The 15,742-nt window shown below is 36.1% G+C and overlaps 3 protein-coding genes across 7 annotated transcripts; 2 read left to right on the top strand and 1 right to left on the bottom strand.

The window, feature by feature from the left end:
- The first annotated feature begins 1,433 nt into the window (after positions 1-1,433).
- LOC108340605 (cellulose synthase-like protein D3) lies at positions 1,434-6,714 on the top strand. Of its 5 annotated transcripts, XM_052877675.1 has the most exons (6): positions 1,434-1,685; positions 1,770-1,848; positions 2,139-2,263; positions 2,676-3,587; positions 3,878-4,685; positions 4,773-6,714. In XM_052877675.1, exons 4-6 carry the CDS (start codon positions 2,707-2,709, stop codon positions 6,525-6,527), a joined length of 3,444 nt encoding a protein of 1,147 aa, XP_052733635.1. In that variant the 5' UTR covers positions 1,434-1,685; positions 1,770-1,848; positions 2,139-2,263; positions 2,676-2,706; the 3' UTR covers positions 6,528-6,714. The 5 variants fall into 5 exon arrangements, with proteins under 5 accessions (XP_052733635.1, XP_052733637.1, XP_052733636.1 ...); XM_052877677.1 differs by lacking the exon at positions 1,770-1,848 and having other exon boundaries at positions 2,139-2,203; XM_052877676.1 differs by lacking the exon at positions 1,770-1,848 and having other exon boundaries at positions 2,139-2,226.
- A 1,857-nt stretch (positions 6,715-8,571) lies between these two features.
- Positions 8,572-10,908, top strand: LOC108340004 (4-coumarate--CoA ligase 2). Its single transcript, XM_017577233.2, has 4 exons — positions 8,572-9,643; positions 9,765-10,177; positions 10,262-10,355; positions 10,586-10,908. The coding sequence occupies exons 1-4, from the start codon at positions 8,666-8,668 to the stop codon at positions 10,706-10,708; spliced, it is 1,608 nt and encodes a 535-aa protein (XP_017432722.2). The 5' UTR covers positions 8,572-8,665; the 3' UTR covers positions 10,709-10,908.
- Positions 10,909-12,121: 1,213 nt separating this feature from the next.
- LOC108338985 (NADH dehydrogenase [ubiquinone] iron-sulfur protein 6, mitochondrial) lies at positions 12,122-14,863 on the bottom strand. Its single transcript, XM_017576089.2, has 3 exons — positions 14,609-14,863; positions 12,601-12,685; positions 12,122-12,465 (listed from the first exon to the last, which is right to left on the bottom strand). The coding sequence occupies exons 1-3, from the start codon at positions 14,723-14,725 to the stop codon at positions 12,356-12,358; spliced, it is 312 nt and encodes a 103-aa protein (XP_017431578.1). The 5' UTR covers positions 14,726-14,863; the 3' UTR covers positions 12,122-12,355.
- Between the last annotated feature and the right edge of the window lie 879 nt (positions 14,864-15,742).

Genomic DNA, 15,742 nt, shown 5'->3' with positions numbered 1-15,742 from the left:
AAGTGGCCATATTTATGAGTAAACCATCTTTTAAACTATCATTCCACGTATTGATTTGATTAACTCAACTGCAATTCAACTTTGAGTGATACTGATAATAATAATAAATTTATTATAATAATTGAATAATATGTATACAAATATCATATGTATAATTTTAGAACATTAAAAGTTCAAATAAAACGTCAATTTTAATAATTAAAATAAATATTCAAAAAATACATTACCATACATAAATTAAAATTTCAATACAATCTATTGATAATAAATTAATATGTAAAATGAAGGAAAGTTTATAATTTATAAATTAAAATAACATATTAATTTAATTTAATTTAAATCAACGACTCTTTGACCAGTGGTTTTCAAACCAAAACTTTAAAGCAACCAATCACAAAGTGTATATTCAAACCATAAAGTGGAGCAAGGTTCCGCCATAGATGAACTAATAAGTTAAGTTAAAGTTACTGTAATTATAAAACATTTATGATTATTAAAATATTTCACATTATTTAATAAATTGTTTGTTTAAAAGATTTGTTTAATATTTTACAACTTTAATGATTAATTTAATAGAAAGAATGGAGACGTTAGAAATAAATTGAAATTGCATGTTTCAGGAAGTGAGTGTTTCATGACGTTTTGTGACAGCCTAACGGGTCGATAATGTTGTAACGTGTCAACAACACTTCTTTGACTTTAGTCAAATTGATCATTAGTCATGAAATTTAATTTTTAAAAACAAATATTATTCTATGTTATATGTTATAATGAAGAATTTAATAGATTTTTTTATTATAACATTTTCTCTTTTTAGTATGAGTCTTTTTATCTATAATTAATTATTTCTTTTAATACGTTAGGGGTTTTTAAAGGACGATAAATAATTCTTAATTTTCTTCTATTATTGATTCCCTTTACTATTATATGAATTTTAGTTCATTTTTTGCTTATTAATAGTTCAAATACAAATTTAATTGTAGATAAATAATAAATAAAATCATACCTGATTATGAAGATATTATAGGACTAGTTTCTTCATATTTATTTAATGGGATTACCCATTTTTACCAATAATATATTTGACAAAACTAATTAATAAGTTAATAGATGATAAATTAGTTCATAAACTTTTTTAGTAAAATTAATTGTTATGCAATTATAATTTAAGATTTTCTAAAGGGCTGCCATAAATTAATACTATTTCTTAATTTTCATTTAAATTCAACTAAATATAATTTTCTAACAAGCGACACTAAAATTCTCTTTTAATCACAACATCTAAAAAGTACTGGGAAATAATTTCAAAATAGTTGTCATTAAAAGGGGAAAAAAATTATCTTTTTATAAAATCCAAGCAACGGCAGATGGATCCCACTTCTCTTTCATATTTTCATATCCAAGAACCTTCAAATATAACAGTTTAATATTTTGAAGTAAAATACAAAAACGAAAGCTTGAATCATGGAGCAGTAGTGCTAAGTTTTGCTCACCACTAACTACATCTCTCTGTCAAAGCGTGTATAGACAATAATATAAGATTGGAGGGCATGTTATAAACTCTTGCAATCAGTTTCAAAACACTACGTACGTTGTTGTCACCATTTTGTTCTAAGGATCAGACACAATACAAGGATGTCAGATCTCATCTCAAGCTGAGTGGCATTCACTTTTTCAAGCAACAGGTATGCTCTCTTTTTCATCTTGCCATCACTCTCAGATGAATCCCTTTTCCTATGCGTTCATGGGTGTTTTTTTTTCTACACAAGGTGTGATCTTTATGTGATTTTGATCACTTTCTTGCATTTGTATCGGGCTGATTGATTGCCGAGAATAAAGGCGAGAAAGGTGAAAGTGGGGGCATTTTATTTTCCTGAAATTTAGACTTTTTGAGAATTTTTGAAGCAATGCAGGGAAGTCAATGGAGTTTTCCAACTCAGCCTGACTTGATGTGACTCTCTGTCTTTAACAGTTCAGCACAACTCTCTTTGCTTTATTTATCTGTTCATTTCTGTTTTTCGTTTTTCTCTACTATCTTCTTCTTCTCCTTCTTCGAATTGTTCGAATCCTTGATGAAGCATTGAACCCTCTTCATCGGAATCTTAGTCCTAATGTGGGTTCTTGGTTTGAGTTCTCAGAAATTGGGAGAACGATGAAGAAGAACTCTGGATCTTGTACTGGAGGTTTAAACAACTGAAAGTCTGTGAGTTGAGTGTCTGCATTTGGGTATTTCTGATTCAGCTGAATCTGTAACCTTTCATTGGTTAGACGATTTGTGATTCGTCCGTATAAAGTTTTGTTGCCATTTATTTGATGTATCAGAGAATTTGTTGATTGTTTAACATTTTCTGCAAACTCTTGAAAAAATTTCAGAGATCCAGGTGTTTTGGTCCGAGTACCTGTTAGAGTAATACTAGTTAAATTTTTTATTTTGAACAGTGGAAAAGTTTTCAATGAATTTAAAAAGCTTGGACTTGATTGAGATTTGAATGATGCGCCTTTATTATTAGGATAGCGTTAGGTACAATTCACTTGAACATTTATTTCTCTTCTCAGTCATCATTGTACAGATTTATTTATTGATTATGAATTTAGATTCAGCTTTGAATTTTGATTCCAGTCTTAATAACACAATGCTGAAGAAGATCTGATAGCTCAAGTTGCGGATTTTGCAGGACCTTTAAGATTAGTCTCTTTCCTTCGAATATGTCGTCAAAACCATTCAAGCCAAGCCGGTTATCTCATTCTCAGTCAGCAACTTCTGAGGCATCTGATGGGCCGAAGCCTCCTTTGCCTCCAACCGTAACGTTTGGGCGAAGAACTTCTTCGGGTCGCTACATCAGCTACTCAAGAGATGATCTTGACAGTGAACTTGGGAGTAGTGATTTCATGAATTACACAGTGCATATGCCTCTGACTCCTGATAACCAACCTATGGATCCATCAATTTCACAGAAAGTTGAGGAGCAATATGTGTCGAGCTCCCTTTTCACGGGAGGATTCAACAGTGTTACTCATGCCCACCTAATGGATAAGGTGATAGAATCCGAAGCTAGCCATCCGCAGATGGCTGGTGCAAAAGGGTCTTCGTGTGCAGTTCCTGGTTGTGATTGTAAGGTGATGAGTGATGAACGTGGTGTGGATATTCTACCTTGTGAGTGTGACTTTAAGATATGTAGAGACTGCTATATAGATGCTGTAAAAACAGGAGATGGAATGTGCCCTGGATGCAAAGAGCCTTACAAAAACACAGAGCTAGATGAGGTTGCTGTGGATGAACGAAATGGAAGACCATATCCGCTTCCTCCCTCAAGTGGAGTGTCTAAAATGGAGAGGAGATTGTCCTTGATGAAGTCGACAAAGTCAGCTCTAATGAGAAGCCAGACTGGAGATTTTGATCACAATCGTTGGCTCTATGAAACAAAGGGTACCTATGGCTATGGTAATGCTATTTGGCCAAAGGGAGGAAATTTTGGAAATGGAAATGGGGATGATGATGTTGTTGAGCCAATGGATCTGATGAACAGACCCTGGAGGCCACTTACCAGGAAACTCAAGATACCTGCTGCTGTTCTCAGTCCATATCGGTAAGAATACATTTGTTTTCTTTTGCCTTAGATTCTTTAGTAAAAAAATTTAAATCAGTGATTAAGATACTTACTCCCCCATGTTTTCGTGTTACAAATGATAATTGACTTTGATGGAAGCATTTCAAATGAATTATATTAGATAACTTTTTTTAGATGTATGATCTTGTGGGAGAACTGAAGCAAATTGCCTATAGTTTGTATATATGATATAATCAGTAACTTTAAAACTAATGTGCATCACACCAACCGTGTGTCTTCTAACAACTGCGTTGCATGTAATTTTTCAGTCTCATCATATTCATTCGGTTGGTTGTCCTGGTACTGTTCTTGGCATGGAGGGTGAAGCACAAAAATACTGATGCAATTTGGCTATGGGGCATGTCTGTGGTTTGTGAGATATGGTTTGCCTTTTCTTGGCTTCTGGATCAACTACCCAAGCTATGCCCAATAAATCGTTCCACAGATCTCAATGTTCTGAAGGAAAAATTTGAAGTGCCAAGTCCCAATAATCCTACTGGAAAATCAGATCTTCCAGGCATAGATGTCTTTGTTTCTACTGCTGATCCTGAGAAGGAACCACCTCTTGTCACTGCAAACACCATCTTATCAATCCTAGCTGCAGACTATCCAGTTGAGAAACTTTCTTGCTATGTTTCTGATGATGGAGGTGCACTCTTGACATTTGAGGCAATGGCCGAAGCTGCCAGCTTTGCTAATGTGTGGGTTCCATTCTGCCGTAAGCATAATATAGAGCCTAGGAATCCTGAATCATATTTCAACTTAAAGAGAGATCCCTACAAAAACAAAGTGAAACCAGATTTCGTCAAAGATCGTAGACGAGTGAAGCGTGAGTATGATGAGTTCAAGGTCAGGATCAATGGTCTGCCTGATTCTATCCGGCGTCGGTCAGATGCCTTTCATGCAAGAGAGGAATTGAGGGCTATGAAACTGCAGAGACAAACTAAGGTAGATGAACCTGTAGAACCGGTAAAGATTCCAAAAGCCACATGGATGGCTGATGGAACTCACTGGCCAGGGACTTGGTTGAATCCTTCATCCGAGCACTCCAAAGGTGATCATGCCGGTATAATCCAGGTATTAAACATATTGTTTACATGCCAAGTGTCAAGATTATTCTTTGAGAGATGAAAATGAATAATTCATAGTTGATGAATGATGCAGGTGATGTTGAAACCTCCAAGCGATGAACCTCTCCTTGGAAATGCTGACGACGAAAAGCTCATTGACTTGGTTGATATAGATATCCGTCTCCCCCTTCTTGTTTATGTTTCTAGAGAGAAACGTCCAGGCTATGATCACAACAAAAAAGCCGGGGCCATGAATGCCTTAGTTCGAGCCTCAGCCATCATGTCCAATGGTCCTTTTATACTCAATCTTGACTGCGACCACTACATCTACAACTCCAAGGCAATGAGAGAAGGTATGTGCTTTATGATGGACCGTGGTGGTGATCGAATTTGCTATGTTCAATTCCCACAAAGATTTGAGGGGATCGATCCTTCCGACAGATATGCCAATCATAACACCGTATTCTTTGATGTCAACATGAGAGCACTAGATGGACTTCAAGGTCCAGTCTATGTAGGAACCGGTTGCCTTTTCAGAAGGGTCGCTCTTTACGGTTTTGATCCTCCTCGCTCTAAGGAACATCATTCTGGATGTTGTAGTTGCTGTTTTGGCAAAAGAAAGAAGAATGCCAACGTCTCAGAAGAGAATCGGGCACTGAGGATGGGTGACTCCGAGGATGAAGAAGAAGAAATGAATCTATCAATGTTTCCTAAGAGATTTGGAAACTCAGCTTTCCTCATTGACTCAATTCCAGTGGCAGAGTTCCAAGGCAGGCCACTTGCTGATCACCCTGCAGTGAAGAATGGGCGCCCTCCTGGCGCCCTCACCATACCACGTGAGCTTCTTGATGCATCAACCGTGGCAGAGGCCATCAGTGTGATCTCTTGCTGGTACGAGGATAAAACTGAATGGGGACAGCGTGTCGGATGGATCTATGGATCAGTTACTGAGGATGTCGTTACTGGCTACAGGATGCACAATAGAGGATGGAAATCAGTTTACTGTGTTACCAAGCGTGATGCATTCCGTGGCACAGCTCCCATAAATCTCACTGACAGACTACATCAAGTCCTAAGATGGGCAACTGGGTCGGTTGAAATATTCTTCTCAAGAAACAATGCATTTCTAGCTAGCCCAAGAATGAAGTTTCTCCAACGGATTGCATACCTTAATGTTGGAATCTATCCATTCACTTCCTTTTTCCTTATAGTCTACTGCTTCCTCCCTGCACTCTCCCTCTTCTCAGGCCAATTCATTGTTCAAACTCTCAACGTCACTTTCCTTGTTTATCTCTTGACCATCACTGTGACTTTGTGCATGCTGGCTGTGCTTGAAATCAAGTGGTCCGGCATTGAGCTGGAAGAGTGGTGGAGAAACGAGCAGTTTTGGTTGATTGGAGGAACAAGTGCACATCTAGCTGCAGTGCTGCAGGGTTTGCTCAAAGTGATAGCAGGGATTGAAATCTCTTTCACCTTGACATCAAAATCTGGTGGGGATGATGTAGATGATGAGTTTGCTGATCTCTATGTTGTGAAGTGGACATCCCTTATGATACCACCAATCACAATCATGATGGTTAACCTGATAGGAATAGCAGTTGGAGTTAGCAGAACAATATACAGTGTGATACCTCAATGGAGCCGTCTACTTGGTGGTGTTTTTTTCAGTTTTTGGGTATTGACACATCTTTACCCTTTTGCAAAAGGATTGATGGGAAGGAGAGGGAAGACACCTACCATTGTTTTTGTATGGTCAGGTCTCATAGCAATCACAATATCACTCCTTTGGGTGGCCATCAATCCCCCTGCTGGTACCAACCAAATCGGTGGTTCTTTCCAGTTCCCATGATGTCTCATTCTTTTGCAGGTTACGTTTTTTTGGCTGTTTGAAATTCTTTTTCCCTCTTCAGTCAACAACTGAGTGACACCGATGAATGGACTTCATCACAGTTTTTCCTGCTTGTGAATTTTGTTAAGAAAGTTAATACCAGAAACTGGAAATATTTTATAGTGAATGAAGATTTGTTCTAGTCTTATATATTTTTTACTGACAAAACTTATGTCTTTCTTTAATGGTTCTTGTGTTAATTCTTAATCAAACATAAGTGAAAACACTTAATAAGATTTCTCCATTTAGTAACGTTCCAATCTCAAATCTGCTCAGTGATATAGTTATGATCAATCTTGTTATGAAGTCTGAAATTCTATCACAGTTTTTTATTCGCTTTGAAGTTTGAAATTTGGTCACAGGTTTGTCTTTAGAAGAAATATTGAAAAATGCAAAGAAGAAAGAAGGAAGAAAGAATATTAAATTCCACAAATTCTCAAATGAATATTACAATAACTTTTTTTTTTTGCAAAAAGTATGTTTTTCTTGTCTTCTGTCATTATTCGAACAGTTAGATTACTATAATTAATTTTATTTGTATGTAATTACTATGATCATTCATGTTGAATTATATTAACAAGTAATTAGTTATTTGTTAATTTTTTATTGAAGTTTATACATTTTCATATCTCTATTTTTATCTTTTTAAACTATTTTTCTTTATCGCATCATATATCCTATAAATTTATCAATTTTATTTTATCAATTTTGTTTTCCTTTATATATTAAGTCTTTTTTATGTACAATCATTTTTTAAATTAAAATGACATTATAACTGTGAGATCGTTTTACAGTCTCGAATTTATTTTGAGTACTCACAGTAAACAAATCAGTTTCACGGAATGTGTAATTCCGATCGAGATTTGACTTATATATCCATCCTAAGATTTAAAAAGTGGTCTAAATAATTTTATCTTGTTTTAATTCTTACATATATGCTTACTACAAATTATTTAATGGGTACTTTTAATATTATCTTATTTAGTGAAATTTATGCAAAACACTAAATCAAATTGAATTAGTTAAAGTTACATATATTTTCATTTTATCATGTACGGACATGTTTTTTCTTTTAATTAAAAGAAAAGTTATTTTTTGGCAATATATTCATCCAGGTGAATTTGAATTTATCTTAAACAAAAATATAATACTTTTAATTTACGAATAGAAAAAGATGATTCAGTGAGATAATTGACTAATTTTTAGAAAAAATTAGTCAACAATTATAATCATACTCTTATTCACATACAGTACTAATATAAATGATTATATTCTATTCCTCTATTGTTAATAAAAAAAAAACTCTTTTTAGTTTTCATTTTTAAAATTTTAAGATAAAATATATATTTTTCAATTATATTCATAGTTCAGTTAATTTAGAAAAAAAAAACTAATAATTATAATATAAAGAAAAAATATATAACGACTCTGTTTGTTGAGATGAATAAACCAGTTCTTTGCTTACAAGCAGCCAGCGCCTTTACCAATACATTAATTTTGATAACAGAATATTATTTGTTTCATTATATGGATACCAAAAGCTTCTTACATTACATGGATACCAAAAGCTTAATTCAATTCTAAAATTAATGAATTAAAAATGACAAAGGGGCAAATCAAATTCACTTGGCAAATGGTCTCTCTTCAAATTCTAATTCTATGGGCAAATAAGATACCAAAGTTCATCTCACACATAAATTTATTACATTTAATCAATTCTAGAAATTATAAAATTGTATTAAACATTCCATTAGCATAATAAAACCTACAATATTATTAAACCAAGTTGCCTTTTCCTCTGTTTCAGCAGCCTTAAATTGCTATTATTTATTTCTACCAGTCCTTCTACAAAAACTGTCATAAAGTACAATGCCCGTAATTAATTTCTAACTTATGTATTTTCATAATTTATGGTCAAAACTTTTCCACTTATATAAAAAAAAAAATCAGAAAATTAATAGTTTAATCGGTAAGCTTTACTTGATAAATTTAAATATATGTACTTTTATTTCTCCATAATAATAATAGAAAAAAAAAACCTTCTTCCATTTATTTGCTGCCTCAAGCCTACACAGCATACAACATAAGAATCAAACACAATGTTAGTTACTTTGGACGAAACTACCCACATTTTCCGATCAAAGTTACCAGACATACCACTCCCTAACAACCTCCTCCTCCACGAATACTGCTTCCTTAAACTTCCCGAAGTCGCCCACCACACATGCCTCATCTCCGCCGCCAGAACCTACACCTACGCCGAAACTCACCGCGCCTCGCGGAAGGTTGCCGCCGGCATGTCGAAGCTGGGCATCCAGAAGGGCGACGCAGTCATGATTCTCCTCCCCAACTCCCCGGAGTTCGTGTTCACCTTCATGGCGGTCTCCATGCTCGGCGCCGTCGCCACAACCGCCAACCCCTCCTACACCGCCGCCGAACTCTCCAAGCAACTCGCCATCTCCAACGCCAAGCTCGTCGTCACCCTCTCCGCCCACGTCCACAAGCTCAATCAGCAAGCGCAGCACCACTTCTTCAAGGTGGTCACCGTCGACGACCCACCGGAGAATTTCTCGGCTTTCCCGGAGGGCGAAGAGAGCGAGGTTCCGGAGGTTGAGATATCAGTGGAGGACACGGTGGCGCTGCCGTTTTCGTCGGGGACGACGGGGCTAGCGAAGGGGGTGATTCTGACGCACAAGAGTTTGGTAACCAGCGTGGCGCAACAGATGGAGGGAGAGAACCCGCACATGTATCTGAAAGAAGAGGACGTTGTGCTGTGCGTGCTTCCTCTCTTTCACATATTCGCCATGCACATCGTGATGATGTGCGGGATGAGAGCGGGGAGTGCCATTTTGTTGATCGAGAAGTTTGAGATGAGGGCGCTGCTGCAGGCGATTGAGCGGCACAGAGTGACGGTGGCGATACTGGTGCCGCCCCTGGTGGTGGCACTTACGAAGAACAGCGCGGTGGAGGAGTACGATTTGAGTTCGATACGAATGGTGATGTCGGGGGCTGCGCCGCTGGGGCTACAGGCGGAGGAGGCTCTGCGGAACAGGTTGCCTCACGCCATTATAGGACAGGTAACCTCTTCTTCTTCTTCTTCTCTTTCTCCTTCTTCTCCTTCTTCTTCTTCCCATGCATCCATGCATGCATTGATTCATCCATTCTTCCTCAATCTAACATCTTTCTCTGTGAATCAAGGGCTATGGGATGACAGAGAGTGGACCAGTATTGACCATGTCTTTGGGTTTTGCAAAGTTTCCATTTCCAACCAAGTCTGGTTCGTGCGGAACTGTGGTGAGAAATGCTGAAATGAAGATCATCGACCCTCTAACTTCATTCTCTCTTCCCCGTAACCACCATGGCGAGATTTGCGTCCGTGGCTCTCAGATCATGAAAGGGTACCTGAATGACGAGAAGGCCACTGCAGAAACCATTGATGCAGATGGTTGGCTTCATACAGGTGACATTGGCTACGTTGATGATGATGATGAGGTTTTCCTCGTTGACAGGGCCAAAGAACTCATTAAATTCAAAACCTTCCAGGTGCCGCCGGCAGAACTTGAAGACCTTCTCAGGAGCCACCCTTCCATTGCAGATGCAGCTGTTGTCCCGTAAGTAACCATTGGCACTGTAATTTCTGTGCAATGATATATGTAATGTTCTGATTGGAACCAACCAAAACAACGTTGTAATAGGCAAAAAGACGATGCTGCGGGCCAAGTTCCAGTCGCTTTCGTTGTTGGCTTTGATCTTACAGAAGATGCTGTAAAGGATTTTGTAGCTAAACAGGTACAATTACGCAGTAAAATTAATCATGAATTGTATTTGCAAATAGAAAAATAATTGTGACAAATATTTACATTTATTTCACATGAGAGTAAAATAATTATAAAAATAAATTTTTATATTTAAAAAAAAACAAAAAAATAAGAAAGAATAATGTAAAATAAATGTAAAAGGTTTATATATATCATAATAATTTCTCTTTAGAAAATGAGAAGCTGTGTTGTTGTAAACAGGTAGTGTTTTACAAGAGGATACACAAAGTGTATTTGGTTGATGCAATTCCAAAGTCTCAGACGGGAAAGATATTAAGAAAAGAACTGAGAGCAAAGCTGGACTGCATTATTGAGCAGAACTAAGAACAACTCTTTTGCCATTGTCTTCTTTAATTTCTTCTTCTTTTGCTGTTCTGTGACTGTGTCAATGTGTAATGAAAATTATGCATAATGTTTCTTTTCTGCTGCTATATAATAAAACCAGAGTCTTTGATTTTTAGAAAATGAGTAACACATGCTTGGAGCATTACATTAAAAAGTTATTCAATTTATCTTTTGCAACATTTCGATTGAATTGCACAGGAATCAACGTTCTTCAATAGTTTAGATGTATTTCGAAATAAATAATAGAATAACACATTTACAATCATTGATACACGTATTTTATATAATTACCTTCTACTTATTTCTAAAGAGCATTGTTCAAACTTTGGTTTTTGGGGTAAATTTTAATTTATCATTCTGTATCAATTGGTGTGGATATACATGAACATATCAACAAACTGTGTGTACACTTTTACCATTTTGGTCTGTTTCATAATTTCTCTGGCTATTTATTGATTTCCCTAATTGATGGCAAGGTTTTGGAATTTGAATTTTGCAGTGTTTGATCATCACTATTCAATATTCATCATCACTAAATGTAGCAACTAATCCAGAGTTTGATATCACCTTCAATGTTGGAAAGGTTCTTTCAAACAATCTTCATAACCATTTCAAACAATGTACTGAAAATCATCCCATTTTCCTCAACCCTTTTAGTTTAACTACACTATTTCCTTCCCATATTTGACTCCATATAGTTTTTGTCTCTTAATTATATGTTTATTATTACTTTTAATAATTCTTTAATTATTAAAAATAAATCAGATGTTGCAAAGAAAAAAAAAAGTATAAAAACCGGTTAAATAAAAAAAATTCAGAACTTTGAAGCGATTTTTATATAATTAAATTATGCTTTTTGATGTTACACATAAAAAGTCGAATTTGGACAACCAAAAATTTTCAAATCTGAACATGGTTCAAAATTAAAATTAGTATTGATAAAATCAGTATAAAAATTCAATAATACATAAAAAGAAAATAACTAATGTTTTAGATTAACTTTTATTTTTTAAGAAAAAAGGGTTAAAATGACATAATTATTTTTCATTGACCCAATTTAAACCAGTTTTAACCGGCTTTCATGCTTTTAGACTAGTTTTTCTTCAGACCATTAATGTAGTTTATTTAAATCAGTCATTTGACCAATATACCAGTTTCTTTTCTGCCCGGCCAGTACAAACAATATCGTTATAAAAACAGACAAAATCTCTTACAGGTTAAACTATGAGAACTAGAGTCTAAATTTGGAATACCAAAATCTCTTACAATCTCTTCTTTATTAGGACCTCAAAGGCAACTTTAATGATCTAGCTTCTTACACCATTCAATGTTGCTTCTTACATTCATTATCTTGGCTTGTGAAAAGGTAGTGTAACCAGGGCTCAGGAGCTTGCAAATTAAGAATTAAAATAAAATAGATTGCTCAATGAAGCTGTACCTCGGGTCACAATTACTTACTGCACTTAACAACGTTAACCCAACAAAATAGATAGTACATGAGCATCTTATTTAGCAAATTGTAACAAAGAAGTATATTTGTTACGCCATGATTTAGTCAGAAGCATTGTAACCAAAAACAGGCAGAAATTTCGTACATGCACACCAGAATACACGGAGAAACCAATCTTAATGGTGATGATCCTGAACATAACGTAGGCCACAATATTTGCAAATAGCTGGCTCGGGCAAGTCAAGGCATATGAATTCAATCGGGTGTCCGAGTGCAGGATTGCTATCTGAAACCACGACAGCAATACCCAAATTAGTTATACTTCTATAATAATGTATGACCAGAAACTATATAAGGTTTGTATCTCCGCTAAATCTTGTGCATGATCTAAAAAAAGAGAATTTTGAAGAAAAAGCTATACCTCCTTCACAGGCAACTATCCTGCCTTCAACCTTAATTGGAGGAACTTCATTAATAAGCTCCATCGGAGATTTCTTGCTTGTATCCTATTACAACAGTAGTAATAAACGTTAAGTTTCACATCTTCCCAAGCACAATTCTGTAAGCAGGAATTCCACAAGTTTGCTGATAAAGTAAACATACATGAAATTGGAGCCACTGAAAAGGGGGTACTGCTATTAACTGGCTGTAGCCAGTTAGCGACTGTCCTCTTTATTTTAGATCAGAGTAAATAACATTAACACTTCCCATCGTTTTGTGAATTGCACAACCTACCAATTTTCTCTATCACTGCATTAATCCTTTAATTGTTTGAAAAATATTATACTGACACCACTTGTACATTATATTAGTCCTCCTTAATCGTTAGAAAAACATTCTATCCTGTCTCCTTAAAAGAGATTGTTGTAAATGTTAAAAATACAGGAATTTTTGTGCAATCTTAAAAAACCTTGAGAGATGTTGGTGTTCGCATTATAGAACCACAAAACAAACTAAGGCAATCAAAATTGTTAAACTGGTCCATATTGAAAAAAATATCCAACAAATCAATTTCAATTGAGTTGGTTAGCAATTAAACAATTTAATTTAATTATCCACCGTACACCAAATTTCAACCAGGCAGAGATATCTTCAGAGATGTAGAATCCAATTTTTTAACACCTGTCTTTATCTCATTCTTAAAAGTTTCTCAACCCAGTATATCACAGAATAAAAGCTGGGTCGTAGTAAATCATTCCATGTTTGTTCACCCTCAAAGCTCTACCACCGCCACATTAAACTGTTTGAATCCATTGTCACGTGGTTAAATTGTTTGACACTATCACCATCGTTCAATCATTAGAAGTTGCCTATATTGCTGATGAACTGTTCAAAATTTCCATTGTGAACTGATCCTTGAATTTTGTTCAATCAAGTTGGGGGTTGTCATTTATTATCATCGTATTCTTGAGTAGTACTGCATTCTCATCATTGCCACCCATTTCTACTAATCAACCCTACGTTCCTAGTTATTCATTTCGCCTTACAAGGCACCCATCAAACCGTATTGTGATTGTTATAAAGCAATGGCTGTGTATTTTCAGAATTTTTATTCAGTTTTGCTGCATTATAATTGTCATTCAATCTATTGCCAACTCTTTAAAGAGTGATAGTATCAAGTTTAATAGGTTGAACCAAACAAAACATGGATAACCAAACCAAAATAAACTGGAATCGTTCCTCTTCTAGCTGAAGTACTGAACCCAATTGTTTTTCCCGATGATATTTTCAATTTGGTTCTGTTTATTCATCAAAACTGCAACATGCTAACGCTTAGGGATAGATCTGAAGGGTTAGTAATCATTCCCTAAACAGTAATTCCCAGTCGGCACTGTAGATCCCTTCCCTCAGGCTACTTCAAACGTTAATTCCCACTTTCTGCTGCCTCAAGTTTTCTTCCCTCTAAATGCAGATTTCTTCTTCACAATTTACCTAGCAAGCCTCTCGGAAGATTTTTCCATCCAAAGCATTTACTACAATCCTTTATCACATCCCCGCTCCAGGTACACACATGATCTAGCCATTCCTGATGTTTCTTACCTCTCTAATTCTATTCTATCAAGTTGTAACATAGGCGTTGATACCGCACAGAGAGGCTATTTCAAAAAGGAACTAAGCTGCGCATATCCACAAATTTTTCATACACCAGCAAATATCAGAGCAAACCTAAAACAACAATGAAAGTAGAAAGGAAACCACAAATCCTGGCAAATGAAGGTGACCGTGGACATCTGCCTAATTCTACCGAATAAATTATGTAACTAGCATCCAATAAATAGTAGGCAACAAATAAAAACAAGTAATAAACCTAAATTGATTCCAGAACTTAGTTTGATGAAACACAAGATACTTTGTTCGGGATATGCTAGCAATAAACGCGAGGTGGTTTACAACGACACAAAAATGATATTTGGTTGTGATGGATGTACCTGCATCCACTTGGCGGTGTGGTTGCTGATTTGAGAGGTTACGAGGCTGAAACTTCTCGTGCTCGTGTTCCTCGATGACGAAAATCTCATGAGGTTCCTCAAAACACTCGACGCCATCTCCCAAACCCTAAATTCGATCACACAACTCAATTATCAGATCAATGAATCACACGGGAGATGAAGGAATCGCAAATCGTATTCTATGTTCTTTCTCTATTGAAACCCGCACCCTCCGTACGAAAAACAACACAAGTCAGTCACAGAATGTTCATGAAGTGATCGGGCCACTTCCCACTATTCGAACGGGCTGTCCCATGCCTCATTGGCCCATCAATAACAAAATTTGCATCTCATCATAGCTCTTTTACTTCCTCCACCCCAGAATTTCTTTGTGCACCCGCTCAAATTTCCAAAATGATCCTTTCGTTTCATCGTAATGGTATGGTACAATGATAAAGGGTGTTTGAGTCATTTCATATTATTGTGGGGATGCAGTTAGTAATTGTGAGTGCAAGAAGCAATAGTCCATCTTAATCACGCATACACTATTTACAAGTAATGCATAAATCAGAAAAGGGTGTTGGTCCCTTCTCCACCACACCTATCTTCCTCCACCTCCCCTTTATTATTTTGTCCCTCATTAAAATTTTATTTTTAGGGTTATTATTTTTTAATTTTATCCATTCACAACCTATTTCACTAATAACCTATTCTAGTCCCGTACATGAATAAAATATTTTTCTTTCATTTTAACATTATATTTCTTTCTCTCTTTCTTTCGTCGTTGTGAGATACTACAAGTTGCAAAGGTTGGTGGTGGTGGAAAGAATTATCAAGCAATCTCCCTCTCGTGGTGCAGTGTCGCTCTCGTGGTGCAGTGCGTGGAGTGATGCAGTGCGTGTCGTGCTTCATCGTATTCGAAAAACCTTGAAATAAAAAACGTAAACGGAGGTGACATAATGTCAACATCCTTCAACGGATGTCAACATCCTCCAACGGATGTCAACATCCTTCAACGGATGTCAACATCCTTCAACGGATGTCAACATCCTTCAACGGATGTCAACATCCGTTTAAGGAAAAAACGGATGTCGACATCCGTTTTACCTTAAACGGATGTTGACATCCGATGTC

This window comes from Vigna angularis, chromosome 5 (assembly GCF_016808095.1).
Source record: "Vigna angularis cultivar LongXiaoDou No.4 chromosome 5, ASM1680809v1, whole genome shotgun sequence".
NCBI classification, from domain to species: domain Eukaryota; kingdom Viridiplantae; phylum Streptophyta; class Magnoliopsida; order Fabales; family Fabaceae; genus Vigna; species Vigna angularis.
Note: the sequence above shows the minus strand (reverse complement) of the source record. Positions and strands in the feature narration are given on the sequence as shown.

Bases quoted from the DNA above. Each gene is read 5' to 3' on its own strand.
- LOC108340605 (XM_052877673.1), top strand. From the start codon at position 2,707: ATGTCGTCAAAACCATTCAAGCCAAGCCGGTTATCTCATTCTCAGTCA. The intron at 3,588-3,877 runs GTAAGAATACAT...GTAATTTTTCAG, and splicing joins GCTGTTCTCAGTCCATATCG to TCTCATCATATTCATTCGGT. The intron at 4,686-4,772 runs GTATTAAACATA...TGAATGATGCAG, and splicing joins ATCATGCCGGTATAATCCAG to GTGATGTTGAAACCTCCAAG.
- LOC108340004 (XM_017577233.2), top strand. From the start codon at position 8,666: ATGTTAGTTACTTTGGACGAAACTACCCACATTTTCCGATCAAAGTTA. The intron at 9,644-9,764 runs GTAACCTCTTCT...CTGTGAATCAAG, and splicing joins CTCACGCCATTATAGGACAG to GGCTATGGGATGACAGAGAG. The intron at 10,356-10,585 runs GTACAATTACGC...TGTTGTAAACAG, and splicing joins AGGATTTTGTAGCTAAACAG to GTAGTGTTTTACAAGAGGAT.
- LOC108338985 (XM_017576089.2), bottom strand. From the start codon at position 14,725: ATGGCGTCGAGTGTTTTGAGGAACCTCATGAGATTTTCGTCATCGAGG. The intron at 12,686-14,608 runs GTACATCCATCA...CTGTTGTAATAG, and splicing joins ACACCGCCAAGTGGATGCAG to GATACAAGCAAGAAATCTCC. The intron at 12,466-12,600 runs GTATAGCTTTTT...TCGTGGTTTCAG, and splicing joins GATAGTTGCCTGTGAAGGAG to ATAGCAATCCTGCACTCGGA.